This window comes from Prionailurus viverrinus, chromosome D3, assembly GCF_022837055.1.
Source record: "Prionailurus viverrinus isolate Anna chromosome D3, UM_Priviv_1.0, whole genome shotgun sequence".
Classification (NCBI taxonomy): Eukaryota; Metazoa; Chordata; class Mammalia; order Carnivora; family Felidae; genus Prionailurus; species Prionailurus viverrinus.
In genome coordinates, this window is record NC_062572.1 from 69,860,333 (window position 1) to 69,888,009 (window position 27,677).

General features: G+C 52.4%; 1 protein-coding gene across 8 annotated transcripts in view; it reads left to right on the forward strand.

Annotated features, from left to right (window-relative positions):
- CTIF (cap binding complex dependent translation initiation factor) overlaps positions 1-27,677 on the forward strand; it is a 298,093-nt gene that overhangs the window by 107,958 nt on the left and 162,458 nt on the right. For all 8 annotated transcript variants that reach the window (XR_007145892.1, XM_047828162.1, XM_047828168.1 and 5 more), the window contains 3 exons: positions 4,502-4,575; positions 5,804-5,908; positions 11,130-11,205. Coding sequence is in view for 7 of the 8 variants with exons in the window: in XM_047828162.1 (XP_047684118.1) it covers positions 4,502-4,575; positions 5,804-5,908; positions 11,130-11,205 (255 nt within the window). In the remaining variant the exon portion in view is untranslated. The remainder of the gene's footprint in view (positions 1-4,501; positions 4,576-5,803; positions 5,909-11,129; positions 11,206-27,677) is intronic.

Below are 27,677 nucleotides of genomic sequence, written 5' to 3' on the forward strand. Positions count from 1 at the left end.
CCCGTATGCACACGCGTGTGCTGGGAGTTGCAAGGTTTGAGGACTGGTGTCCAGAACTCAAGAAACGGGAATATCCAGACACCCTAAAGGCTTTGGCAGGATCTGAAGCCCCGTGGCAAGGTGACCTCATGGTCAGCTTGGAGGCTGCCAGCCCAGGGCTGGGGCGCAAGGGACGGGAGCGTGAAGCTCTTGGTTCCTGGTGGTCCAGCTTTGCCGTTGCCTTCAGTCTGACCCCTCCGGGCACTGCCTGGGCCACCACCTCGGCATTGACAGGGAAGCAAAGGAAGCCTCAGCAGGCGGGGTCTTCCCTCTGTGGGCCAAGATTTGATGGAGATTGATTTTGCCTCCAACTGCCAGGCAATTTCCCCAGCCCCTGTTGAGAAACGGTTGCATGCCGTGATTATATGCCCGTCACATTCTGTTGCAACGAGCTCTGAGGAAACATCCAGAGTCGTGTAATATGCCACAGCTACTGTGTCCCATAGATCGGAGATAAGTAGGTCGTCCCCTGTGACCGAGACTCTCATTGTGAACTTCTCCAGACTTGCCCTCTTACCTGTTCATGGGGTTACCTTCCTGTTCTGATTCAGCACAGATAGGCATCTTGGCCTGGGCTCCCCCAGCTCAGCGGCCCCGGGGGGGGGGGGGGGGCGGTCTTCAACCTTGCCCGGTGCCCTCACCTCCTCCAGGGCTGCTGAATTGGAAGCCAGCCAGACACCAGGAGTTGGGATTGGGAGGGTGATGAGGCAACTCGGGGAGGGAGGGAGGGGTGGTCCCGGAACATTAGGGGTCACCTGATTTGAGGACTGTAAATCACGCCATATTTGATTAGTGATGTCTGCCACTGGAGGGAGAGGGCGTGGTGGCAGCATCCGTCCGTGCCTTGCTGGTCAGAAGGAACCAATCTTGTCACACTCTGAGTGCTCTTTATTTAAATACAAAGAATCTCAAGCCCAGACTTCACTGAGGTCACAAATGGCAAGAGGAAGATAGTGAAAGTTGATTGAAGCAAAAGTCAGTCCCGTAGACGTTTCTTAGGCACCGGGCGAAGAGCCCTGGGGGACCCAGAGAGGTGGCTATCCCTGATCTAGTGCGGGAGAAAGGTCACTATATGCAGATGGAACGAGAGCTGCCTCACTCCACCTGCACGGATGGTTAGTTTAGGGCAGAGCAAGGTTACTGCAGTTTGGGCGGTCACGTGAGCCTCCCAGGTGGTCACGTGAGCAGGAGAGGAGCAAGATGGGGTTGATAGGTCACTGTCAATAATGAAAGGGATTGTGGGAATGCAGGACTGGACAGGTGTGGGTAGGAAGCACCGAGGTGCACAGAGCCACCGTGTGGCACCATATGGAGAGGTTACGTATGACCCGGTTGACTCACAAGAGAGGATTGTGGGGCCTCTCAGGGCATGGTGGGAGCAGAAAGTTTTGTCACTTAGAACCTGGGGCTTCTGGCTGGTGGTGCCACAGGCAGGGCCAGTCCTCCTTTTATTGATGAGGTCTGAGGTCATGCATCCTCCCCTGTGTCCCCTCAGCTCCCCCATTTACTGCTCTGTCTTTACCCCACACCCCCTCTTTGTCTCCTGCCTGGTGTCTATGAAGGTCCAAGCGCTTGGGCCCCTCCGCTGGGTGCTCCTTGCCTTCAGATTGATTAAAAGCTGGAATGCACCCGCAAACTGCTCTCTCCCTAGAAACTAGGTTGGTTTCCACGTAAGAGGCTGGTGAGTCAGGCATGCTGAATACGATGCAGGCAGGGAGGAGAGCGTGTTTACCAACTCTGACCAAATAGAAGACGAGGAAAATCAAAGACAAAACCAAACCCCAAAATCATGGGGCTTCTTTGTCAAGGTGCTGGTGTCTCTGCTGGGAGAGGCAGAGGTGGAGTCATTGAGCCTGGTTCGGGTTCCTTTCTAGTCCACTGGGGCTTTGTCCAGCAGCCTCTGGGGTGATGTTGGCTGTGGTCTGCAGGGGAATCGCCACCAGGGAGGATAGAAGATGGGACTTCTCATGGGCTGGCTCCTGGGGATGTGGATGCTGGGAGGTCAGAGACTGGCCTGAGCCGGCATGGGCTGCTCTGTTTGCAGGATGCAGGAGACCCTACCCCCTCAGGTGGTTAGTGTGGCTGTGAGGACGTGAGAAGGTCCTGGGGTTGGTGCCGGGGGGGCATCTGCTGACTGCAGGAGGAAGGGACATGACTGACCACCCTCAGAAAGGGAGTTTTTAGAGGGGTGGATGGTCGATCGCCATATTAGTTTGCTAGGTCTCCTTGATTCCACACTTCTGACCCCCAAACTGGCTCAACCTAGTGAAAGGTATTATCAGTCCTATAGTGCTGGAGTCCAGAAGTCTGAAATGAGGGTGTGGGGAGAGCCATGATCTCTGTGAAGTCACCAAGGAAGGATCTGTTCTAGGCCTGTCTCCCAGCCCGCAGTGGTTCCCTGGCTTGTGGCAGCGTGACTCCAATTTTCCATGGCATCCTCCCACTGTGCATGTCTGTCTCTGTGTCTAAATGTCCTCTTTTTATAATGGGACCAGTCATATTGGATGAGGGCCCACCCATATGACCTCATCTTAACTAACTCCATCGGCAACCACCCTATTCCCAAATAAAGTCACATTCTGAGGTACTGGGCATTAGGACTTCAACATGTGAATTGGAGGGGGGCCACAATTCAACCCCAACAAGCACCGAGGAGCACTTGTGGGGCCCCTAGTAGGCCCTGGCCAGGACTGTGTGGGTGATCCTAGACACTCTCTGGGCTGCTGTGCCCCTGTGCAAAGCCAGAGGCTCTGAAGTTCCCCATAACGCCCTGTTGGGTCCTGCCTTTCCCTCATGCTGTCCCCTTTGCCAGAATGACCCCTTCCCTGCTTTTCTCTCTGCTTGCCTCACTTCCATGAGTCCTTGCGTCCCCTGCTCAGGAGGAGTCACCAGCAAAGTTGCCTGCGCTCTGGTCCCGTTATGGCTCCTTGAATCAATGCACATATCGCACTGTCTTGTAATTATTTATTACATGTGTGTCATTGCACACCTACCCCTCTTTGCAGGCAGGGTCTGTGACTCCTCCACTTCTGTGTCTTCAGTGTCTGCCTAGGCCTAGGCCCGTGGAAAGGTCTCTCAAATGATCATCCAGTGTAGGAGCTAGTAGACCTGAGAAGTGGCAGGTTTGGGGACAGATCAGTCCTAAAAACAAAGGCTGGGGATACTATCAGGAATCTAACCAGGAGGTCCTAACACACATGAACAAAAAGTATACATATTACGTGCATACAGTTCAGTGGGTTTTCACAAGCTGAACACACAAGCACCCAGATCAAGAAACAGAACATTAGCAGCACCCCCCGCCCAGGACCCTCCTGGGACCCCTGCTTCCTGAATTCTGTCTCCACAGATTAGTTAGTTGGCCTGTCGTTGAACTTCATATCAATTGAATCATGGAGTTGGTACTTTTTTTGTATCTGGGTTCTTTTGTTCTTCTTTACATTTTGGGGGCTTATTAATGCTGTTGTAGGTTTTAATTTGTTTATTCTCCCTGCTGTGCGATATTCCAGTATGTGACTATGCCATAATTTGCATGTCTAGTCAACTGCTGGGAAGCATTTAGGTGGCTTCCAGTGTGGATCTATTGTGAGTAGTGCTGCTCTGTACTTCTGTGTGCTTCTTACTGTTGGTGAACGTCTGTGCACGTTTTGGTTGTGCTTATACCTGTGAGTGACGTCCTGGGTCATAAGGCAGGCACATGTCCAGTGGTCCTGGAGGTGAAAATCTTGATTTTAAAGAGTGTGATGATGAAAGCAGACTAGGGGTAACGGGGGATGGAGGGCATTAGGAGTAAGGCAGGTTGTCAGAGAACTTGGGGAGATTGTCAGCCAAGGGGCGGAGAAACCAAACGATAGAAACTGGACAAAATAAAGCGCTTTCTGTATGTCTATGGGATGGATCGTGTAGGGGACATTGGAGGACAAAGACTGGAACGGGGTTTAGAGTTTAGAGAATTAGAGAGTTAGAGAATTTAATCACTGGTATAGCCTTGCTCGGTGGGGGCTTCTCAGGGCCACCTGATTTCGAGAAGTGGGGCTTAACTCCAGAGGAAGTCAGCCTTCCAACACGGACCTGCCAGTGTGTATGGCTCTCCAGAGCCTCTGCCTGGGAAGCAGCCACTGCCATCCAGCTGGTAGTGGGCTGGGGAGCCATGGGCTGGGGATAGCAGAAACCCAGGCTATTTCTGTACCTGATAGTAAAGCTCTATGTCTGACATACGCAACGGTGAGGGCCTGTACCTGGGTGGGGGGCCGGGGGGCAGTGGTCCTCGTGACTTACTGGGTGCACTGGCCAGGATGCTCACTCCAGTGCTCTCTCCAGCCTACAAGCTGCCCAGAATGACCAACCGAGGGAAGAGAAGGAAGGCCTCTGCAGCCTTCTCTGGGATTAGGACTTTGGCCACGTGTACTCAGTGTCCTGACCAAGCCAACAATGTCCCCTTTTTTCATCCCGTCTCTTCCAGAATGGCAGCAAAGACAACTCTCTGGACATGCTGGGCACGGATATCTGGGCTGCCAACACCTTTGATTCCTTCAGGTAAGCCTTTCTTCCTCTTGTCTGTGGCATATGCCTCTGGCTGGGACCCCAGGTCTTGTCCTTATAGAAGCCCCATGGGGTCTTTGGAAGTTGAGTAAATGTTGAATGTTCTTTGATCAAGAAGTGGAGAGAAACAAAGAGGGGGTGAAGTAGCAAGGATGAGGCAGCTGAGGAAGGAGTTCAGAGAGAGAGAGAGAGAAAGATCAAAGGAAGGAAAATGAGAGGAGACCATCCAAGAGGAGGAAGAGGAGGCAGAGAGAGGGTTGAGGGGAAAGAGAAGACAGACACTAACAGTCTAACCACAGGGGAGAGGGAGAGAAGGCAAAGGGATGGACTGACTAGTGGTTGGAAGAGCAAAGGAGAATGGCACATGGTGGACACCAGGCCACCCATGTGAGAGCCGGGGACAGACGGCTGTGGCTGCAGATACTTCCCCTCACCTGAGGTCGTAGGGTTTGGAGGCTGGGGGTGGCCGCAGAGAGGTCTGGAGGAAGGAAAGGTGGTCAGTAGCTCAGATTCTAGAAGGTTCCTGAAGGGCCAGGTCGGAAGAACAGGTATTGGCCAGGGTTCCTCAGTATGAGGAGATGGTGCCCCTGAAAGGTTTGCTAATGGGTGCCTACCATATGTTCACTCCCCTGGGGAGTGACGGCTTGGGGCTCTGGATGGGCAGTGGCCCTTTAGCTCCCCTCCGCCCCTGGCCTTGGAGCTGGCCAACGCTGGGCGTGCTCCAGGCACATCCGTGGCTCAGACCCAGGCTTTCCCAGAATGGAAGCACCTTTGTCTCCTGGGTCTGGGACTTTGTGGGGCTCAACCTCCCACCCCACTGACTTGCCTTATGTACCTCAGAGCTGCCTTGCCACCATTTTGAGCTGCCATCGTGACAGATGGTTGGCCTCCTTTGTTTCCAGCCTTCCGGAAGGAAGCTCTGAAGTGTTTTAGGGGGGCCTCTGTAGAGCAGGCATCAGACTGACATGCATTGCTATACAGCAGGGTTGAGGAATGGGGAGCCTCCTGCCCCACTATCTGAACACAGAGCTGACACCGCCAGCTCCATTCTGAGGGAGGGGTCTCTGTCGACCCTGCCCTCGGCTGGTGGGTGTCCTCCCCAGCCTGCCCACCTCTTTGTGAAGACGCTCCCTGCCAGGCTTGTGCCCAGCTGTCTGGTGCCATGGGTAACTGGGCTGGTCTCCCCCTTGCCTCACATTTCTCACCTTTTCTCGCCCTCTAGTGGTGCCACCTGGGACCTGCAGCCCGAAAAGCTGGACTTCACGCAGTTCCACCGGAAGCTGAGACACACGCCCAAGCCGACCCTGCCACACATCGACCGGGAAGGGTAAGGGGTGACCAGGGGCTTTTATACAGGGGTGGGTAGGGTTACAGCTGTCCCGGGGCAGAGAGGGGCCCTTCCCTGGGCGGGCAGGCATCTCTGCTGCACTGGGAACACACAGGTGGCTGGTGTCTGGAGAGGCTCTCCACCCACAACAAGTTCCCAGGGGACGTTGGTGCTGCTCATCCAGGGGCCCCACTTCGAGAACCCCTGGTGTAGTGTTTGATTTTATACCAGGTTGTCTCATCTCAAGTTTATTTTGGAGAGAGAGCGCGTACACATGTGAGTTCGAGCAAGGCAGGGGCTGAGAGAGAGGGAGAGAGAGAAGCCCGCAGGCTCCGTGCTATGGAGCCCAGCACGGGCGGGGCTCAGTGTCACAAACCACAAGACCCTGACCTGAGCCCAAACCAACAGCCGGATGCTCAACCCACTGAATCAACCAGGCACCCCCCACATTAACCATTTTAAAGCGTTCAATTGTGTGTCATTTCATATTTTCATAATAGTGTGTAACTATCCCCTCTACGTAGTTCCAAAACATTTTCAACCCCCCCAGAATAAAATCGATGTCCCCTAAGCGGTGACTCTCCATTTCCCTCTTATTCCTGGCACCCACCGATCTGCTTTCTGTTTCTGTGAATTTCTCTCTTCCGGTTATTTAGATGAGTGGGATCATATGTGGCCTTTTGGGCCTAGCGTCTTTCACTCAGCATAAAATTTTTTGAGGTTCGTCCACACTGTGGCGTGTATTTCATCATGTGGGTCTGTCACTCTTTGTCCATCCATTCATCTGCTGATGGGCGTTTGAGTTCTTTCCACGCTTTGGCTATTGTCAGTTATTCTGCTATGAACATTCGTGTGCAAGTATTTGTTGAGTCCCTATTTGCAACTCTTTTCGGGTAGGTGCCTGGGAAATGGAATTGCTGAGTCACGTGGTCCGATTCTGACACCAGTTCTGATGTGTGTGGGGTTTTTTCCATCGCCACCAAGCAGTTTTCTGATGCCAGTGGAGTGTCCCACAATTCAACTCCATGCTGACACCATCGACCTAGAAACAGCATCAGACCCCCCAGGTTGAGGGCTCAGTCCTACAGATCGACCCCTCTCCCCATTGCAGACGCCAGTCCAAAGTCCAGTCTGTCACCTGTGCTTCAGATGTCAGACTGTAGATTGGGGGTTCCAGCGACCCCCCCCCCTCCCTGGGCTCTATTAATTTGCTAGGGAGGCCACAGAAGTCGGGAAGACATGGTACCCGCTAGATTACTAGTTTATATCAAAGGATAGAACTCAGGAATAGCCAGATGTAGAGATGCGTCAGACAAGGGATGGGGAAAGGTGCCAACTGCCATGCCCTCTCCAGAGTGCACTCTTCCAGAATCTCCTGTGCTCACCAACCCGGAAGCTCTCCAAAGCCCCTCCTTTGGTTTTGGTTTTTGTTTTCATTTTTTTTTTTTTTTTTTTGGTGGCTTCATTACACAGGCATGATTGAGCAAATCATTGGCCATTGGCCAATGATTGAATCTCTAGCCCCTCTCCCCTCCCTGGAGTTGAGAGTTGGGACTGAAAGTTCTAACCCTCCAATCACACGATTGAACCGGCTCCCTCCCTTAGATTCCCTACGTGGTTTTTCAACAGTGGCCTCATTAACATAACAAAACGCAACTTTGTCTTCTGTCCTCACTTAGGAAATTCCAAGGATTTGAGGAGTTCTATACTAGGACTGGGGACAAAGACCAAATATAGCTTGTATGAGTCACAGTATCCCACATGGTAATTCCATGTCTTAAGTTTTTGTGGAACTATTTCGCCAAACTATTTCGCACAGAGGCTAAATGTCTTATGTTCCCACCAGCAGTATACGGGGCTTTTCCACATTTTTGTCAACACTTGCTGTTCTCCTTTTCTTTCTTAGACTGACGGCTTTTACTTTTCCTTCCAGTCCCTCCCTGTCCATGCCTCACCTCCCGTCACTTCACATCTAAACATGACTGATATTGTTGGCCGTATTAAACATAACTGCGTCTCACCTGCTCCCCACCCCACCCTAGTGGGCACCCCCTCTCTGAGCACCCTGCTCCCACCTGCGCAGAGTCATGAACAAAAAGCCTAGGGAGGGAGAGGCTCTGGTCTCTATTGTACAGTCGCGAGAGACGCATCTCAGACATGCCCAGGAAGAGCCATGATTTAAGGCCTTCCGACGCCATCCAAGGCCCCGGTCATCACACCAGAGCATCCGTGAATCAGTTTAACCCCCTTAAACTTTCATGCACAATCATGCGTTTGTGTATATTTTTCTGGGGAGAGTCCCACCGCGTGCCTCATACTCTCCCAGGGGACCCCAGCCTCTCACCACGGCTCCTTTTTCCATCGTCCTGTCTGTGTGGGATCTGCCAGAATTCCCGAGGTCACTTTTCCTTGGGTGGTGAGGAGAGATGGCCTTCAGCATGGAGGGACCCTGTTGGAATGAGAGCGTAGGTGAACCCTGGCCTCCCCAGGTTCCTAGGGGATCCTGGGTTCAGCACCCGGTGGCCTCCTTGTGGTTAAGGCAGGAACTGTGTCACCCTCAGAGTCCAGCCATGCTGGGGATGCACTCCACGTGCCCAGCCACTGCAGCATCCCTCGGAAGCAGGGTACCTCTCGGTTGCCAAGGCTTCCCGCAGCCCATGTTTCCATGGAGGGACAGAAATCAGAGAAAGCTGTTGCCTTGGAAACCCTGTAGGAAGCAGTGACTCAGCTGGTCTGTAGCAACCTTTTGCCCTCTGTACCTGCAGTCCTCCCAGGGAGCTCTGAACCCCAGAGGACAGGTCTTGGGGGACAGCAGCGCTCCCTGCACACAGCCCCCTGCTGCCCCCAGGAGCTGCTGAGGTGAGGATAAAACGCTGCGCCTGTGCTGTGCTAGGCTGGCGTCTAACGCATGCTTGGAGCTCAGGGCAGCTGGGAGTCCGGAAGTGGGGGGATAGCACACAGGACCTGGGGGAGAGGGCGTCAGCTGTTCCATTCGGCCCACAGTCCCCAGCTTTCTCCTCTCCTGTTGCCAAGGTGCATATGAAATACAGACGCAGGCCATTGGTACCTTCACGGGCCAACCTGTAGTTAAAAGGTGGTTGGATGTTTCCAGAGATTGCTCTGCCTCTTTGTCTGCAGCCCAGCACATCAAGAGGCTGGGGTGGGGGTGGAGGGTAGGGGCAGAGGGGGTAAGAACTCTCTTTCCCCACGTGTCCTTCCCACCTTCCTTCTACCCCTTCCTCCCCAGCTCCACCTCCTGGCCTTCTAGCTCCGTATTCCCCCTTTACCCATCCCCTTTACACCCCCACCCCCACCCCACTCCAGTGGCAGGAATGCTGACATCCCAGCTGGCAACATACATGGGCTTAGCTCCAGGCCATTGCCCCGCTACCCTCTGCCCAGGACATTCTCCAGGATTCTCTGCTTAGCCAGCTCATGACCCACCTTCTTCCTGCCCCAGATCATTCTGGATGCTTCTGGATGTTCTGGGCAGCACTCCTCTGGGTTCAGTCTATGCCTTGTTTACACTGGGGTAAAGCCCAAGCCAGAGCCCACACAGAAGCTCTTGTCAAAAGGGGGGTATAGATGGCATCCTCCTGCCCTCTTCCACTCCAGCCATGGTGGGTTATGTGGCCACCCCACCTCCTCTGTCCCTAAGTCTTTCATAACACTTATCTCATGCTGCCCCCTACTGGTGGTCACCGCCTTGTCAGTTGAGCTTAGGACATGTTTCTGAAGAGCTGTTGCGTTCTGGAGGACAGGAACCACAGCAGATTTATTTTCCATGACTCCCAGGGAGGTTGACAGGGCCCCAAACACAAGAGATGCTCGGCAAATATTGAACAAATAAATCCTCTAAATTTTGAGAGTCGCCTTAATGCTGCAGCTGGAAAATGCTGGGGCCGTCACGCTGGGCAGCCCTCCCCGTGTCTGGGTCCATAGTCACACCAATGAGAGCAGTGATCACTGATCCATCCTGGGCACTGTTCCAAGTGCTGGCCTCGTGTTAGTGAAAACTCACCACAACCTAGGGAGGTAGGAGTGTTATTATCTTCACCTAGACAGGTGGGGAAACTAGGAGGCGCAAAGAGATGAGCAACTTGCGTGAGCCTGGGTCAGCTCCAGAGTCTAGGCTCTTAATCCTTCCCTGGGGCAGCAATTAACAGTAATAGCGGTAAAATACTAACAAAAGAGTAACAGTAATGCTAGTAAGACAGTTGTAAACAGGACTAGTACTGGCAGAAGTAGTCCTCGTGGACCTAATATATTTACCTTATTACTTACTTTACTATACTTGCATGCCATTATTACCCATATTTACCATTAAACATGGTATGTAAATATGGATGTGCCTGTGTGTGCACAGGGTGCACATGGGTGTGCCTGTGTGTGCGTGTGTGCATACCAGCTACATTAATTTCATCCTCCTACCACCCCGTGATGTTATACGCTACTAATGATCTCCATTTGACAAGTGGGAAAACCGAGGTCCGGAGAGGTTAAGTGACTTGCGTAGGGTCGCCCAGTTAGTAAGGGACGTAACTGGCATTCCAGCCTGGCAGTCTGATTCCAGAGTCTGCACCTTAAGTATGCAGAAGACATGGGTGCTCGATGGCGAGTTGGGGTCAGCGTCTCTGGCCTGATGGTATGTCTGCCCACAGAGGACGTAAAGCCAAAGCATCGGTATCTGAGTGGGCTTGCTGGACTGGCCCAGAGTCAGGCCAAGGAGGGAGAAGTCCCTGTTGCGGGCCTGTGTGACCTCAAGAAAGTTGCTTGGTCTTTCTGTTCACTCATCGCCCCTTTGGTGTAATGGGGCGAGATGATGAGGTTTTGCAGGAGCTGTGACGGGTTTTGGGGTATTCATCAACAAGGAGCTTATTAGCGTCTTTGCCTGGAAGGGTCGAGGGGAAATCTGGTACCTCTGTCACCTCCCTGCGGCGTCGGATGTCACCTTAGCGCCCCCTGCCTCTGGACTGCTCCCAGAATGCCCGCCTGCATGAAGTCCTTTGTTCTGCAGGCAGGGCCCGTGTTGCCAGGCCTGGGGAAGGAAAGCATGTTTTTCCAGAGCTGTTTGCTCTGGGTGGGACAGACTGATCCTGCAGGCCTGGAGGTGGCAGGGCCGGGTGTCTCCTGGCCATCCCTGCCCTTCCTGCTCGGCGGGCTGGGGTAGGATGCGTGAACGTGCCGACTCCTCAATGCCTTTCTGTCTTTTCTGGCCCAGGTGTGGAAAAGGGAAGCTAGAAGACGGGGACGGGATCAACCTGAATGACATTGAGAAGGTCCTCCCGGCCTGGCAGGTAAGTGCAGGAGGAGAGTCCCCAACCTTCCAGCCAGGTCCCAATCTTCAGCCTGGGCACCCGCTTAGCCCATTCCTCCAGCAGGGTGTAACTGGATGTACTGCGGTGGGAGGGAGGCAGGGGTGGGTGCCTGACGAGGCCCAGGGCGTCCCATCGTGATGTGTGTGTGGTGGCACGCTCTCTGCACTGGTGGCGGGCCTGACATCCCCCAGAGGTGAAATGGGGCCATGCTGTGGCAACTCGGCGCACTTGTCCAAGTTTTTTGTCCCTTGACCTGAAGTCTCTGCCGGTGTGGCCTCCCGCGGTGTGTTCCTGGGACGGGCGGGGCTGCTGGGATTGCCAATGTGGTTGGGGCTATTTTTAGGCTTTTGAAAAGTGGAGATGTCCTGCCAGCCTCCAGGTGTCTGCTGTGCTTGCTGATTTTGTCATCGACTGGGCTCCTTTCCCTGGATCGAGCCTGGCTCCGGGACAGTAGGATTCACTCAGCAAAGAGACAGCAAATCTGAGTCTCGAGATGCTTCTGGTGCTGGTCTTTGGGCAGAAACAGTGGGAATCTAGCTGCATCCGAGTATGGGGGTGGGGCCTGCCACAGCAGAGTGAGAGTCGCCCTCCTAGGTGACAGAGCCTGCCTGGTCAGGGACCTGCCACCACACTCACCACGTCACCCTGTCCTTTTCTCTACTGAACCTCATGCCATTTCATCTGCTCCCATGGCTCACCAAACTCTGCCTATTTTTTTTTTTTTAAGTCTTCTCTGTGTGTTTCATTTTGGATACTTTCTATTGCTGTGTCTTCAAGTTCACTAGTCTTTTCTTGCAAAGTCCAACCCTACTGTTAATTGCATCCAGTATATTTTTCATTTCGGATGTTGTCTTGTTCATGTCTAGAAGTTCAGTTTGGATCTTTTTTTCCTCTCTCTTCTTCATGTTCCTGCTTCCCCCTATCTCCTTGAGCATATAGAATCGATTTAGAATGACTTTTTTAAGGTCTTTCTCTACTAATTCGGTCACTCATGTCATTTCAGTGTCTACTTCTATTAATTGACTTTTTTCTCTAGATATAGGTCATATTTTTCTTTGCATGCCTGGTGATTTTATGTCAGATACCAGGTATTAGGAATTTTACATTGTTGGGTGCCTGAGTTTTGTTAGTATCCATTTAAATATTTTGGGCATTGTTCTGGAACACAGTTAAGTTACTTCAGAACAGTTTGATCTTTTCACAGCTTGCTTTTAAAGCCTTTGTTAGGTGGGGAGCCTTTAGTCTGGGACACATGTTGATCCACTACTGAGTCAATACCCTTCTGAGATTGCTACTGAGAACCTTGTGTATTAGGAGGTGTTTCTACCTCATCTGCTGGGAACTATTTCTAGCCTTGTATGATCTCAGGGGATGGTTCCATCTATTCCTTTCAGAAGGTTTTCTACTGGCTCTGGAAGTTTCCTCGTACACATGCACAAATCAGTGCTCAGCCAAAGACTCAAGGGTCTGCGGATTTCTGGATTTCTCTTCTCTGGTGTCCTGCCTTGCAAATTCTCGTTGTCTCAGACTCCCTGAATTTTAAACTCTATCCCCTTAACTCATTGAGACCACTAGGCTCTCTATGTGTTAAGACTGGAAACCCTCTTTCAGGCACCAGGCTGGGACATGCATAGGGTTCACCTCATTACAAAGGGAAATGTGGTGGCTTAATGGTGGAGAAACCTGGAAGAGCCTAATTTGACCCTATGATGAGGTTAACATCATTAGTGACAGGTTGGGTAGGCACCATGTGCTGTCTAATGTGCCGCATGGAGAAAACCCGACACCCTTTCTGGGGTTTTCCTGCTGAGAAAGCACAGCCTGAGTCTGGTCATAAGGAAACAAATGTAGGGAGCATTCCCTAAAACTTGGATAGGAAAGACAGGAAAAGATTGTGGAATCTTCCAGGTTGGAGGGGACTAAACAGACAGACTACATGCAATATGTGTTCTTCGCTGAGATCCTGGACCAGAAGACTTTGTTGGATGGTTAGGGAATGTGAATGGGGTCTGTGGGTGGGGCGGTAGTGTTACCTGGGCATCAGCGTCCTGACTTGAAGGGCTGTATGATGGTTATATAGGCAAGTGCCCTTGTTTTGGGGAAATACACACTAGAGTACTTGAGGGATATAGAGCTTCATGTCTGCAGCCTGTCCTCGAATGTTTTGAAAAAGAAAAAAAATAATGAGTATGTAGGTGCATAGCTGTGATGAAGGGCAAACGTGGTGAGTAGTAAGTCTGGGAATCTGAATGAGGAGCGGAGGGAAATTCTTTGTACTGTCCTCAAATGTCCTGTACATTTGAGAGACAAAAGAATCAATATCCTCAGCCACGGTGTGTAGGTCAAATAGCTATAGGGGCGCCTGGGTGACTCAGTGGGTTAAGCACCTGACTTCAGCTCAGGTCACGATCTCGCGGTTTGTGTGTTCGAGCCCCACGTCGGACTCTGTGCTGACAGCCCAGAGCCTGGAGCCTAATTCGGATTCTGTGTCTCCCTCTCTCTGCCCCTCCCCCGATCATGCTCTGTTTCTCTCTCAAAAATCAATAAACGTTAAAAAGTTAAAAAAAAAAAATTACCACTGCTAATGTAAAGCTAGCTTTGGTGCAAAAGACAAAAGGGTAAAGTACTCAGTAATTACTATTACTGCTCCATTCCTAAATGTTTACGGCATTCATTATTGAGAGGGAGACTATATTTGAGAGCCACAGATCCAGGGGAGGATCCCGATTCCCCCTGCCCTAGGTGAGGTGCTGAGCCCTCGATGGCCTTTGAGCCAGCAGCCTGTGCCATCCTGGCTGGAAAGGTAACAGGTCTGACCATTTTTTTCCTATTTGATGCCTGTCCCCTCGCTCCCTGGGGAGCAGAGCAAAGCAGAGGGCCTTTCGTTCCTGCTCAGAGGGCAAGGAGGGCTGGGCCCGTGGCTGGCGGGGGGGGGGGGGGGGGGGCAGCAGAGCTCAGGGGTTAAGGGTTAGTGTCCGGACCCCAGACACGGACCTTAGAGAATCCTGGCCCTGCCATGGACTAACCAAGGAATCGAGCTAGTTACTTACCCTCACTCTGCCTCGGTTTCCCCCTGTGTCAAATGAAGATAATGACAGGATCCACCTCATGGGGTTGTTGCAGAAGATTGAGTACCTGAGTTCATGTGAAGCTTTGGGAAAAATACCTGGTGCATAGTAGGTGCTCCCTCCCAGGGAGAGGGGGCGGATCCCGGTACCGCATCCCCACCCTGTGTACCTTTCCTAAGTGGCATCCTGGGTTGTGGTGGTGCAGAAAGATTGCACTAGAAGTCGGGAGGATCAAGCTGTGGACCTCTGCCCCAGAAGTGCTGCTAAGCATGGGGAGTGGTGGTGGGGAGACTGGAGAAGCAGGCTCAGGGGCCCCTACTTAGACTCGCCCAGAACTGCTCTGCCGGCATCTCTAACCCAGTCTACTGGGAACGGTTTCCCTTGAGGAAACGGTTCTACTCCTTGACAAATTGTGAAAATCCTCAGGCCAGGGTTGCCCTCAGGTTTCACGTTCTAGGCTTTCTCTCTTCCAGGAGCGGTACATCAGCAGGCACTCCTAGTTCTCGAGGGCTACGTGTGACACTTCAGCTCTTAGGGGCTGCTGGTGGTGGAAGCCTTCACCCCTTGCCTGTCTCCGTTTTCAGTGTGGAGCCACACAGCAGTAGCTCTCTGATTCTCGCGTGCACACGTGCCACTTTGAGTCAGCTTTGTGCCCAGAAAACCGTCAGCAGCGTAAGTCTCTACACCCACGGCTATTGAACCTTGACCGCACATCAGATTCACCTAGGAAGCTTTTACATCCACAGCCTCCTGGCCCTACCTAGACCCACTGCATGAATTATCTACTGCTGCGTAGTAAATAGCTCAACATCTAGCAGCTTAAAAAACACACACGGAGGGGCGCCCGGCTGGCTCCGTCGGTTAAGCGTCCAACTTCCGCTCAGGTCATGCTCTCATGGTTCATGGGTTCGAACCCCGCAATGGACTCTGTGCTCAGAGCCTGGAGCCTGCTTCGGATTCCTTGCCTTCCGCTCTCTCTGCCCCTCACCCGCTCGCACTCTGTCTCTCTCTCTTTCAAAAAATAAACACTAAAGAATTAAAACACACACACACACACACACACACACACACACACACACACACTGATTACCACAACATACTTTCAGAGGGCCAGGGATCTGGGAGGAGCTTGGCTGGGGTTCTGGCTCAGGGTCTCTCCTGGACTTGTAGTCAGGCTGATGGCCAGGGTTGCAGCCATCTGAAGGCTTGACTGTGGCTGGAGGGCCTCCTTCCATCCTGGCCCCCTCACACGGCTCCTTCACTTCCACCTTGGTTGTTGGCAAAAGGCTTCAGTTCCTTGCCATGTGGACCTCTTCATAAACTGCTTGAGTGTCCTCACACCCTGACAGCTGGCTTCCTCCAAAGCAAGTGATCTGAGAGGGAGAGAAAGGGGGAGAGAGAGAGAGAGAGAGAGAGAGAGAGAGAACGAGAACAGGTGAGAAGGGCGAGCATCCAACACAGAAGTCCCGATCTTTTATAACGTAATCTCGGAAGTGACGTGCTATCCCTCTGCCACATGCTATATGTCGGTTGCACACACCGGTGCAGAAGGGACCACACAAAGGTGTGACTATCAGGGGTCAGGGATCATTGCGGCTGGTGACCACATCTACTGAATCATACCCAGGAATCTGTATTTTTTTAGAGCATCACAGCACACTCTGCACTCTTATCAGAATTACCAATAAGAGTTGAAATCCTAGTTATGGCTGACAATGCTCATGACTTGACCTCTTCTTGGGTGTTTGTATTTCATACGGGTACCGTTAGGACAAGGCTGACAGGCTTCCTGATCCCCAAACAGAGGTCTGGTGGTAGAATCTGAGGCCCTCGGAGTGTACATTGGGATGACTTCTCTGAGTTTTCCTAGTGTTCTTCAAAGCCCCTCACAAACAGAGCCGGCTGGTTGAGTTGTCCATCTTTGGGTCCTGAGGGTCAGCTAACCCAGCTGTTGGCATTTGGGGTGGGACAAACCTTAACTGGATGAAAGTGTCCAACGCAATGTAGGATACTCAGTGTTCCTAGCCCCAGACGCTGAATGCTCGTCACTGGGGAGGGGTGACCAACCATGGTGATCACCAAAAATATTTCCAAATACACCAAGAGAGCACCCAGTGGGAGACCACTGAAGGGGAGAGAAAGCTCACCCATAGCCTGAGGACCCCCAGACCTCCCACAGAGGCTTGGGCCTGAGCAGAGATGAGTGGGCTACATACGCTGTTTTTGACAAAAGTCAGTTTGAGGAGTAGAAGGAAACCTACATTAGGTACCGTCATGCAATTAACCTCAGCCGCAGTTCAGTAGTGAACCTCAGTAGTTAACCTTATCTGAAGTTCCGCTTTCCTCGGTCCGTTACCTGGGGTCAGCTTCGGCCAGGAGCAAATGATGCTCGGCCAGGAGCAAATGATGCTCCTTCTGCTGTGTGGTCAGGAGGTCAGTGGTGGCCTACCACTCCGTCACAGCCACCTGCGTCATTCGTGTCGCTTCATGTCACCACACAGGGGTCTTATCACCACCTGTCCTCAGAGGGAGGGTGAGTACAGGACAGTGAGATATGTTGAGAGAGACCCCACATTCACATAACTTTATTACAGATACGGGTTTTTTTTTAATTTTTAGAAAATATTTTTATGTATTTTTGAGACACAAAGAGACAGAGCATGGGCAGGGGAGGGGCAGAGAGAGAGGGAAACAGACTCTGAAGCAGGCTCCAGGTTCTGAGCTGTCAGCACAGAGCCTGAGGCGGGGCTCGATCTCACAGACTGTGAGATCATGACCTGAGCTGAAGTCGGACGCTCTACCGACTGAGCCACCCAGGCACCCGTTTTTGTTTTTTTTTTAATGTTTATTTTTGAAGGAGAGGGGGACGGAGTGTGAGTGGGGAGGGGCAGAGAGAGAGAGACACACACACAGAATCTGAAACAGGCTCCAGGCTCTGAGCTGTCAGCACAGAGCCCGACGTGAGGCTCGAACTCACAAACCACAAGATCATGACCTGAGCCAAAGTCGGACGTTCCACCGACTGAGCCACCCAGGTGCCCCCATTACAGATATTGTTATAATCATTCTATCTTGTTGTTGTTGCTACTCTTTTACTGTGCCTCATTTGCAAATTAAACTTTATCATAGCATGTATGCCCAGGAAAAAAATTTGTGTGTGTGTGTGTGTGTGTGTGTGTGTTTGTGTGTGTGTGTGTGGTTCAGTACTCTCTGAGGTTTCAAGGCTTTATAAGTCGTCATTGGGATCTTGGAATGTATCCCTGGTAGATGAGAGGGGACTACTTTCTTGCCTCCCCGCCTCACCAGGAGGAAAACAGAATAAAGGGAGAGCCTGGCCTGCAGATCACTGCCTACCTGGCCTCCATTTCCTCCACCCCACAAAAGGAGAAGCATTAGACCTGCAGCCCGCTGTCTCCTCAGCATCTCCCCACACGATAGAGGCCCAGGGTACCATCCCTGATCAAACTCCTTGTATTTAGGAGCCTTTGTGATTTGCCCCGGCCCACCTGTGCCTTGCCCAGGTCAGAGTCCTCGTTCCTTGTCGGGGGAAGTCTGGGCTCTCTCCCTGCAGACTTCACCTCCCTCCTCAGTGCCGCTCCAGGAGTTGTTCCCTGAGACCTGAATGATGGCTGAGCACGGAGCAGAGCACCCCAGTGGTCCCCCCGACTTCATGACTGTTGTAGATTTCCAGGGAGCTCCGGCTTCTCTCTCACTGGGAGTTGCACACGGGGTACTTGTCACCATGAGTGGTCTTAGGTAGGAGTGCCTCAGCCAGCTCAGATTCTGACACCTGGGTACCTGGCCAAACTCCCCTCCCGTCAAAGCTGAGGACCCTATCCCTGGTGACCCCACCTGGTCGTATTTCCACAGTGGGACCCTGGGGGACCCCTATTGCTGAGACTTCTGGGGCCAAGCCCCTGGAGGCACCCAAGGACCTGGGAGCAAGGCAGACAGGTGTCCACCTCTTCCGGGTATAGTTCTTCACCCATAAAAGTCACTTTGTTGGCTCATAAGGGCCGATGCTGGTGATACGGACTGTCCCGAAGATCTGCCTCCCTGGAGCGGTGGCTGAGGGGGAGGATGGATCGTAGCATCCACAAACACCTGGCAGCCCCCAGGGAGCTGAGGCTGGCGTTGTTCCCCCACACTTCTGACTGGGGGAGGGCAGCTGGGGGCTCTGAGTGCAGTGACATGGGTTTGGGGGGTCATCAGTCATCGTTCTAGGTGGTAAAGCCATAGGGCAGGTTAGAAGCTCACACAGTTGGACCTAGAATGGAGTCCTGGGGGGTCCCGCGTGCATTTTGGGGCTCTCCGTTGGGAACTGTGTGAAGGTGGAACGGGGTCAGCTGGCCCGCCATCTTGGCAGTGATGGGGTCACCGCAGCGTGGCCCCAACTCAGGAGTGTCAGGAGGCCATGCAGGGCCCCGGCTGCACTGACATCTGCTCCCACTAGGGGACACCAGCGCACCACTCTGGAGGCTCCGCAGTGGGGTTTGCCCTCTCAAGTCCCTTGTCCCAAGCAGCCAAAGGTGTCCTTGCCCCCTTATTGGTGCTCAACATGCACCCATGTCAGAAACATGACCCAGGCCAATGCTCAGGCCCTTCCTCCCCAGATCAAGGGAGAGGATGAGGGGGTAAAGGAAGTGGTCACACAGAGGTGTAGGGAAGTACCTGTTTGACCCAAAAGTGCCCCACTCTGAAAAGGCCTGACATTTCTCGGCGGGTCCTCCCCCTCCCCCGCAGGCCCCTGGGAACACAGGCTGCTCCCAGGCAGGGACGCCCCTCAGCCTCCATCAGCCGCCCAGACAGGGAGGGTGCCTTCCCGTGGAGTGAGGGGTGCAGGCAGCATTTCCCTCCACACCAGAAATCTTGACCTGGGCCTGCAGGGGAGGTGCCCACTGGCGTGGGCCTTGGGGCCTCACAAAGCCTTGGCTCCTGCCCTTGGAAGAACAGATGCTGGCAGTCTGCACTGAAGGGAAAGGAGCTCTGTAATCCGAGCCAAGTTAAACTTGACTAAGTTCAATGTGAAAAGCAAGGGAATGGACTCCGAATAGGCCCGAGACCACTGCCCAGACAGCGCCCCAAGGCTCCGTCACCTTGGGCTGTGGTAACATGCTGAGCAGTTTCTCCTCAGCGGCTCCTCAGGTGACGGAGCACAGGCGACCCCACGGCCTCAGGACCCTGCAGACGTGCTGCCTCCCTGCTCCCCGCACGGCCCCGGAGGCTTCCATCTTCTACAAAACCCCAGTTGAAAGACCTTGTTCTTGAATTATCCTGCGTCTTGCCCAAGCCTTTCTTGCCATAAGGACATATTGTGATCATTTTTCTCGAATTCTGTCAGACAGACGTGATGTCCACTGCCTTTTGTCCGGCAATAGGAACTACATAAACCCAACTTATTTCCCTGCTTGCCTTCCTGTTAGGAAATTTTGAAACTAAATTCTGTGTCTGTCTGCAGTTAATTATGAGCTCACCGTGATCTGGTCAAGTCCCCTGCTTTGATCCTCTGATGACTGACCCAGTTTAGTAGTAGATAATGTAGAATCCCACCATTATGAGGTCAGCATATCACACAGCTGAACAATGAACATTTATTTCTACATCAAGTGGGATTTCGGGCCTCGCAGATGTGCCCGAGTTTCTCCCCTACTGAGGGGCCCAGCAGAGCCAGGAAAGGTGAAGAGGGAGTTCAGTCCTCATGACCGTGTCCAAGGTGATCTCTTTACATAGGACCCAGAGAGGGGACCGACCAGCCAAATTAGGGGACAGTGAGGCTTGGAGGTAAGCACCCCATCCCCCTGCTTGACCCCAAATAAGGGCAAGATTAGAATCTCTCCCACCTCCCTCCCTCTGAGGGGCAAATGAACTTTGAGAATGAAAATCACCGCTCTCCTGAATGACGACCTGGGTTCCCCCACTCCCCTGGGCGCCGGGAGGAATAAAAATGGTGGCACATGCAAGAGCAGCCTTGTTCCTCCAGCAGGTGGCGCTGTTGCCGTTTGGAAACAGGGCTGGTGGGAAAGGGCCGCCCCACTGGATCGAAGTTGCCGTAGTAGTCCAGTTCCCAGCCCTCCAGATGGGAAGGAGTGACTTTATTGTTCCCTAGAGCTATGCCAGCTCCGTTGCTAAGTCTTCTGGAAACTTCTAGGATATGCTAACTCACAGGCCTAAGGATTATTAAAATAACCCAAGATGCTGAGGAACAGTCATATGAAAGCCAACCCCGCTTGGAACTCCCAGACCCGTCATCCTCACCAAGGGCTACTTCATGTCCCCTCCTGGCCCCACCGGAGGTATGGTCTGACTTCATTCACTGGGTCCACCAGTTATTGACTGAGCACCTTTCCGGGGACAGGCATTGTCTTAGCCATGAGATGGACTGAGTTTGAGTGCAAGGGCTCCTACTGTCCCCTAGGGGAGTCCAACGACAATACTGCAAACACTTTGCCGAGTGCTTTCCACGCCGTGACAGTGCTGCCTCTTTCTTATCTTGCTTAGCCTGACACCACCCTTGGGGAGTGCAGACAAGGTGGTCTCTGGTCAGATGTCACCCTCTCCGTAGGCCTTTGGGACACCTCGCCCTCCCCTCCCCCACACACTTGACCCTTCCGCATTACACTCCTCAGGCATTTGGCGCTGGTGCGTTTGCTTTCTTTATTCTGTGGTCGGCATGGTCCCTCTGGGATGTCAGCTCCGCATGGGCACACACAGGTGCTCGTTAAATACGTGGTAAGTGACTGAAAGAGCCCTGACTTGCTCGTGTCCCAGAGGGACTCATCACTACCACCCCCGTCCAGAACCTTGCCTCCTTCCCAGGGGCTCACACGAGTCGAGCACTGCCTGAGTCAGTGTCTGTGTGTATCCTCCCTGAGCTCACGTAACTGCCCTGGAAAGCATAGGGCCCACCATCGTCACCATATCACAAATGAGAGAATTGAGGTCAAATACGTTGCCCCAAGCCACACGGCTTATAACGGGGGAGCGGAAATTGGAATTCAGGCAGCGCGACTCTTCCGGCACCCCTTCGTAAGGAGTGTCGACAGGGAGGAAGAGGTGCTGGAAAACCATTTTCTATATTCTAGGCGACCTTAGTCACGTACAGCAAGTTAAGGGGGAATGTCATTTCCTTAATAAGCAAGAACAAGAAAATGGATTTCTTTTTTTTTTCCTCTACTGCCGAAGGCACTAAAAATGGAAAGAGAGAGAGAGAAGCCCCACTGACACCTTTGAAAGAGGAAGAGATATGATTTTGGCTTTTTAAAAAAAATTTTTTAATGTTTATTTATTTTTGACAGAGAGAGAGAGACAGAGCATGAGCAGGGGAGGGGGGGGGGAGAGAGAGAGAGAGAGAGAGAGAGAGAGAGAGAGAGAGAGAGACACAGAATCCGAGGCAGGCTCCAGGCTCCAAGCTGTCAGCACAGAGCCCGATGCGGGGCTTGAACTCACAGACCGTGAGATCATGACCTGAGCCAAGGTTGGACGCTCAACCGACTGAGCCACCCAGGCGCCCCTACTTTTTTTTTTTTAATCAGTTTCCAGTGCCCTCCCCCACAATCCCTGCTGACCCAAGATCCTGCAACAGCTCTCGAGGGGAAGTACTTACCTAGGAGACCCCCTCCCTCTGTCTGTCTGGCCACCTCCCCTCAACTCCCTCCAGGGCTTCCTCCCTCCGGACAAAAATAGGTGCTCGTACAATAAAGGAGGAGACCAGGAGTTCATTCCATGGTTTCCTGTCTGAGGCTGCCAGGTAGCAAGGCCCATTGGGAAAGGGCAATGTGCTCTCTGCGAGGCAAGCCTATTTTTATTTTTGTTGTTTTTGAGTTTTTATAAGAAGTTGCTACTTTGGGGGGTGCAAACTTCTGTTGGTGACAGCGAGGGAAGTTCCTAGGGCGCAGGCCTCGGCCAAGTCTGTAGTGGGTTCCCACGCACCCTCAGAGGGGCTGGGACTAGAGGCAGCTTTCTGGCTCCAGGGCGTTCAGGCCACAACTGCCTGCCTTACACAACAGCTTTTATTGTCTAGGACCTTCGACAGGGATGGCAAAGAGATCCACAGACCAAGTGCAGCCCTCCAGCCGGTTTCTGCAAATAAAGTTTTATTGGCACGCCGACCACCTGAACGCTCACCGTGGCTGTATTTGCACTACAAGGTAGAGTTGAGTAGTTGCCATGAGACCCTACAGCCTGCAGAGCCTAACATATTTACTGCCTGGCCCTTTACCGAAAAAGTTTGCCGAACACTGATCCAGAACATACACAGCAAAAAAGCCTGAGAGTTGGGGCGCCTGGGTGGCTCAGTCGGTTGAGCGTCCGACTTCGGCTCAGGTCATGGCCTCGCGGTTCATGAGTTCGAGCCCCGCGTCGGGCTCTGTGCTGACAGCTCAGAGCCTGGAGCCCCTTTCAGATTCTGTGTCCCCCTCTCTCTCCACCCCCACCCCACCCCTGCTTGTCCTCTGTCTCTGTCTTTCAAAAAGGAATAAACATTAAAAAAATTTTTTTTTTTTTTTAAAAACTCCTGAGAGTTAAAATAGCTGGCACAAATCTTGAAGTTCGTTCGTTTCTGTCATCTAGGAGCCTTTCGGTTCCATGTACGGGACGTGGTGAAGTTCACCCAAAGCCATTCTCTCCCGGCTTCCGTTTCTTCAGCTATAAAATGGGATCATACGTCTGTCTGACTTATATTGCAAAGCTATACTGAGGGTCGAAATACAAACCAGGTTATATAATGACAGTCTTTATTAACTGAAAAACTGCTCTACATGTATGACGTGGCCTTACTAAGTGGCACGGTGGGAGCTGGAAGCAAGGGCAGAGCTGGTGAGCTGGATAGGCGAGAAACGTGGTCGGGAACCAGCCTACGGGTCCCTTCTGTGATTTGAGGGGCCCACGGGTGGAGATTCAGTTGAGTTTCCCCAGCTCCTTCTAAGACCAAGCTCTCAGAGAACAACCGTCCGTCTGTGTAGGACTTAGGCCTCACCAGCTGTGCCCACCCCACTCCTCACACCTGCTCTGTTGTTACCACCCCGGACCCAGATTTGCTCCCTCTTTCGTGGCCCCATTCACGCTTCCCCTCCTTGATGAAACCGTCCTTGACGAAGCAGACCAGCCCAGTCCTTGGAGACTTCATGGACAGTTGTGAGGTTCTCTGGTTGTTTCTTGCCTCTCCCCGTGTTTGTGCTTCCTGGAGGAGGCAGACCTCAAACTGGGCCTTGGTGGGTGGCCAGGGAGGCTCTATAGAGACTAAAGAAAAGGTATGGCATTCAGGGCTGCAGAAGTAAGTGAGAAATGGTTCAGAAGCAGTAGAGGCCGTGGAGAATGGGGGTGTCCAGGCGTCTTGAAGGGACATTTCTGTAAGTAGAGAGACCTATTGGTGCAGGTCCTTGCTACCTTGGGACTTGACCAAGTAGAGACTCAGTTGAATGTTCTTGAGCAGCAAAATGCATGCTAGAAGGAGGATTTAGGAAGCCAAGGGCGAGGGCCTGACCAGTCCTGTTCCCTTCCTGGGATCCACAGGGAATTCCTAGGTTGCATACATCTTTCCTCAGTGAGCAGGAAAGGAAATTTTGTTACCTTGTTAGGACAGGCCAGTGTCCCTTAATGGCAGGACTTGCCCCACTAGAGAGGTCATCTGGTCCATGTCCTGCTTTGGGCCAGACCATGTCCAGAATCCTTTGCTGAGCGCCAGAGGGCTTGATCCGTCAGGTGGGAGGGAGCGCTTGGGGTGGGGGTGGCGGGACCAAGTGAGGCCAGACTGAACACTGCCTCTGCCAAGGCCACGGCTGGGCCCAGGCCATCTCACAAAGAAAAAGAGCCGCCCCGCCCAGCCCTGCTGGGGAATGGCGTGGGATTGGGACGTGGAGGCCAGTAGAGGTTCCACATGCCCAGAGCTGTGAGCAGGCCCTGAGCTGGCCTACAGGGCCCTGGCTACTGATGCCCAGAGACAGGGCCACCCTCCTGCACACACCCACCCACCCACCAATGATGCAACAGCCCTGCCAGGAGAGGCTCCAAAACACAAGATAAGCAGCATCACCCCACCTGCAGCTCAACTGTCCATTCCAGGGCTGGCTTAACATCCCTGGCCATCTTGGTGATGCCCTGGTGACTTGGGCCAGTCCTAGTTAAACCAGGCTGCATTCTGGTCCAGCACCTTTCCTCCTCTGTCCTTGGCCCGTGCAAGGAGCAGCTGAGGCTAGAGGAAGAGGAAGGTGTTGCTAAGGGTGTGAAGCATCCATTATTCCTTTATTAGCCAGTGTGCCATTTCTGGTCGCGTTCCCCTTCCTGGCGGCAGTGAGCTTGGGGGCGGAGAAGCCCAGTTATTTTCGTTTACCCCAGCTTCTCACTGGGAGTAGTCAGAGGCCACAGGCAGAGGGGGTGGGGGCGGACAGGACTACGTGCTCTCCAGCAGGCGTTTGTGAATGGGCCCCAGCTCCCAGGCCACCCGATGGCAGGCAGCCCCCCCAGGACGCGCTGACTCTCACTGGCTGGACGTCGTCATTTCTAGCATTGCAATGGCCAGGCAGGAGGAAGCTTTCTTCTGGCCCAAGAACAATACCAGGGTCAGCCCGGGGACCTCCCTCCTACACCCTCTTCCTTCCATTGTGAGCTGCTGCACAATCCCAGGCTACTCGGCTCTGCATGGACTGGGGGAGGGAGGACTTGCCCAGGAGAGATTAGCAACGTGTGTGACACCCCCAGTCATCTGCCTCCGCTTTCCAGACCAGGCCAGGGTTCTGGAGGCTGCGGATGGACAGACGGACCAAGCATGTGTAAAAGTGGCTGTCAAGTCCCTGTGCTTGGCAAGGGGCTCTTCGCAGGGCGAGGCCACTGACTGGAGGGTCTAGTCCCCCCGCCCCCATCCCCATTGAATCCTAGCATGTCAGGGCTGGAAAGGCCTACTTAGACCTTCTGTCCATCACCATTCATTATACAGGCAAGGAAAGGCAGAGCCAGAAAGATAAAGGTTTTGCCAAACTTATTGCCCTGCTTAAAAATTCCTCATTGATTCCCCAGGCCTATGGGCAAACCCCAGACTTTCCTTTGCCCCTGGTGCCTGCCTGCCTTCCAGGCTTCTCTCCAGTGACTCCCCAGCTTGTGCTTTAATTTAGCCTTGTGACTAATTAACAGGCGCTCAATCTAGCAGCACTGGTCCCCTGCCTTAAAGTCCTCCCTGCTTCATCTGCCTGCCTGCCACATCCCTGTTCTTCAAAGACTATCTGAATGAAGGCCACCTCCTCTGTGCACCCCTCCCTGATAAACATCTCCTCGTTGATTCACCTGGTCTTCTCCAGCACTTAGTATAGACCCTCCTTGTCACTGGTGTGCCTGTGTGTCTCCCACGTTTTCCTACCACACACCCTCCTGATCCTGAAGCCTGAAAACATCTTATTTGCCTTTGCAACCCTTAGGACAGTGGTTCTCAAAATGTGGTCGTCAGACCAGCAGCATTTGTATCATCTGCGAACTTGCCAGGGATGCAGATTCTCGGGCCTCCCTTTTCTTCCACTGAACTGGAACGTCTGGGGGTGGGGCCCGGCGATCTGTATTTTACCATCCCTCCAGGTGACTCGGACGCCTCTTCCAGCTTGAGAACCAATGCCTTCTTGCAGGCAGTCGGCTCATAACTATTTCTTCTTCTCTCTCTCTCTCTCTCTTTTTAATTGAGATCTATTTGACGTGCAACAATTTGTACAACAAGTTTTACAGAAACCGGAAGTTTAAGGTGTGTGACGTATTGATTTTATACATTTATATTGTAATTTATATTGTTAGGGTAACACCACCTCCCTGGCATCACCTGGTTAGCCTTTCTTCTAGTGTTGGAAACAGTTGAGATCTAATCTCCTAGCGAGTTTAATGTTTATAGTAAAGATTCGGTGTCCTTCTTCATAATTTCTTGACAGTTTTGTGAGTAATTGACATCACCCAATCCTTTCTATTTGCTGCCAAAATTTATGGCAGCTTATTTGTTCTGTATCACTACTTTGCTCCAATGAGGGACAAAAAAAAAATCTTGCCCCCTTTGACAACCAAGGATATGGATTTGCAAAGGGTTGAGTGATTCAAGAATGACAGTCCCCTAGATTCCAGCGCCTGGTCCCATCCCTAGCCATACCCCAGATGGATGACCTGTTGGCCCCAACAGCCCTGAGTGAGCCCCTTCATGTTAGGGGGGCTCATTACCTTCCTACCTATCGAAGGTAGAAACCTCAGGGGACCTGCTTAGGAACACTGCACACTTGGCCAGTGGTCAAAAGCCATCCATCACCTGGGGTGGAGATGTGGAGGCAGCTTGTGTTCAGAGATGGGTAGAAAGCCCTGGGCTGATTGTTCTGTCTCTTCTCTTCGGGTCTCATTGCAGATTTGCTACCCCAGTGTGTTGGGTGGTGGCTGATGTTGAAAGGAATTTGTCCCTGAGCTCAGAGACTCTGTCTGCCACAGGCAGTGACCCTGACGCATTCTTGGTGGCAGGAGGAAGCTGACCTGGGGATAAAACAACAAACACTAACTTCTGCCTACAAAGGGAGTAATCAAACGTCGCTATTAAATAGACTATAAATAATAACAGTAATGTAGTTGCAGGTCTAGTTAAACAGACTATGGGAAGGCTAAATATTGAGATCGTGTCCAGAAAACAGTCCTGGCCTTTCCCTCTGAGGTTCAGTGTTCTAACTTTTGGAGCAGAGGGTTGAGGAGGACAGAAAGCAGACCCAGAGACAGGTGATCATGTTCTGCCCCTGAACCTCATCACCCCACTTCCTGTGAAGTAGGAGTGAAGGCTTCTGGACCACCCTTCTGGACCCAACCCTATACCCCCGTACCCTTACCCACTTGCTTTATCCCACTTTCTGCATAATTTTCATATGGTTTTGTTTTTTTTTTTCCTTGATGGTTTGGAGAACAAGTTGTGGACCTGGTGCCATTTACCCCTAAATACCTCCACGTGTTTTCCTAAAAACAGGGACATTCCCTTACATAATCACCATCTCATGATCAAAGTCAGGAGGTTAACACCAATAGAATGCTATTATATAACCTACAGACCTGGTTCACATTTCATCAGTTATCCCGCTAATCTCCTTTACAGCTAAAGGGAAGCTTGTTTTGTTGTGTGTTCTGATTTAGAACAGTAGCGACTTCCGTTGCTTTTACTTGTCGTGTTTCTTTAGGCTCCTTTTTCTGTCTTTCATGACCTTGACATTTTTTGAAAAGGACAGACCAGTCATTTTGTAGCATGTCCATCAATTTGGGTTTGGCTGAGGGCCCCTCACGATTAAATTTATGCACTTTCGAAAGGAATGCCACAGAAGCAGTGTGGTGTCCTCAGTGCATGATATCAGGAGGCACAAGATGTTGACTTGGTGACAGTGACATTGACGACCTGTC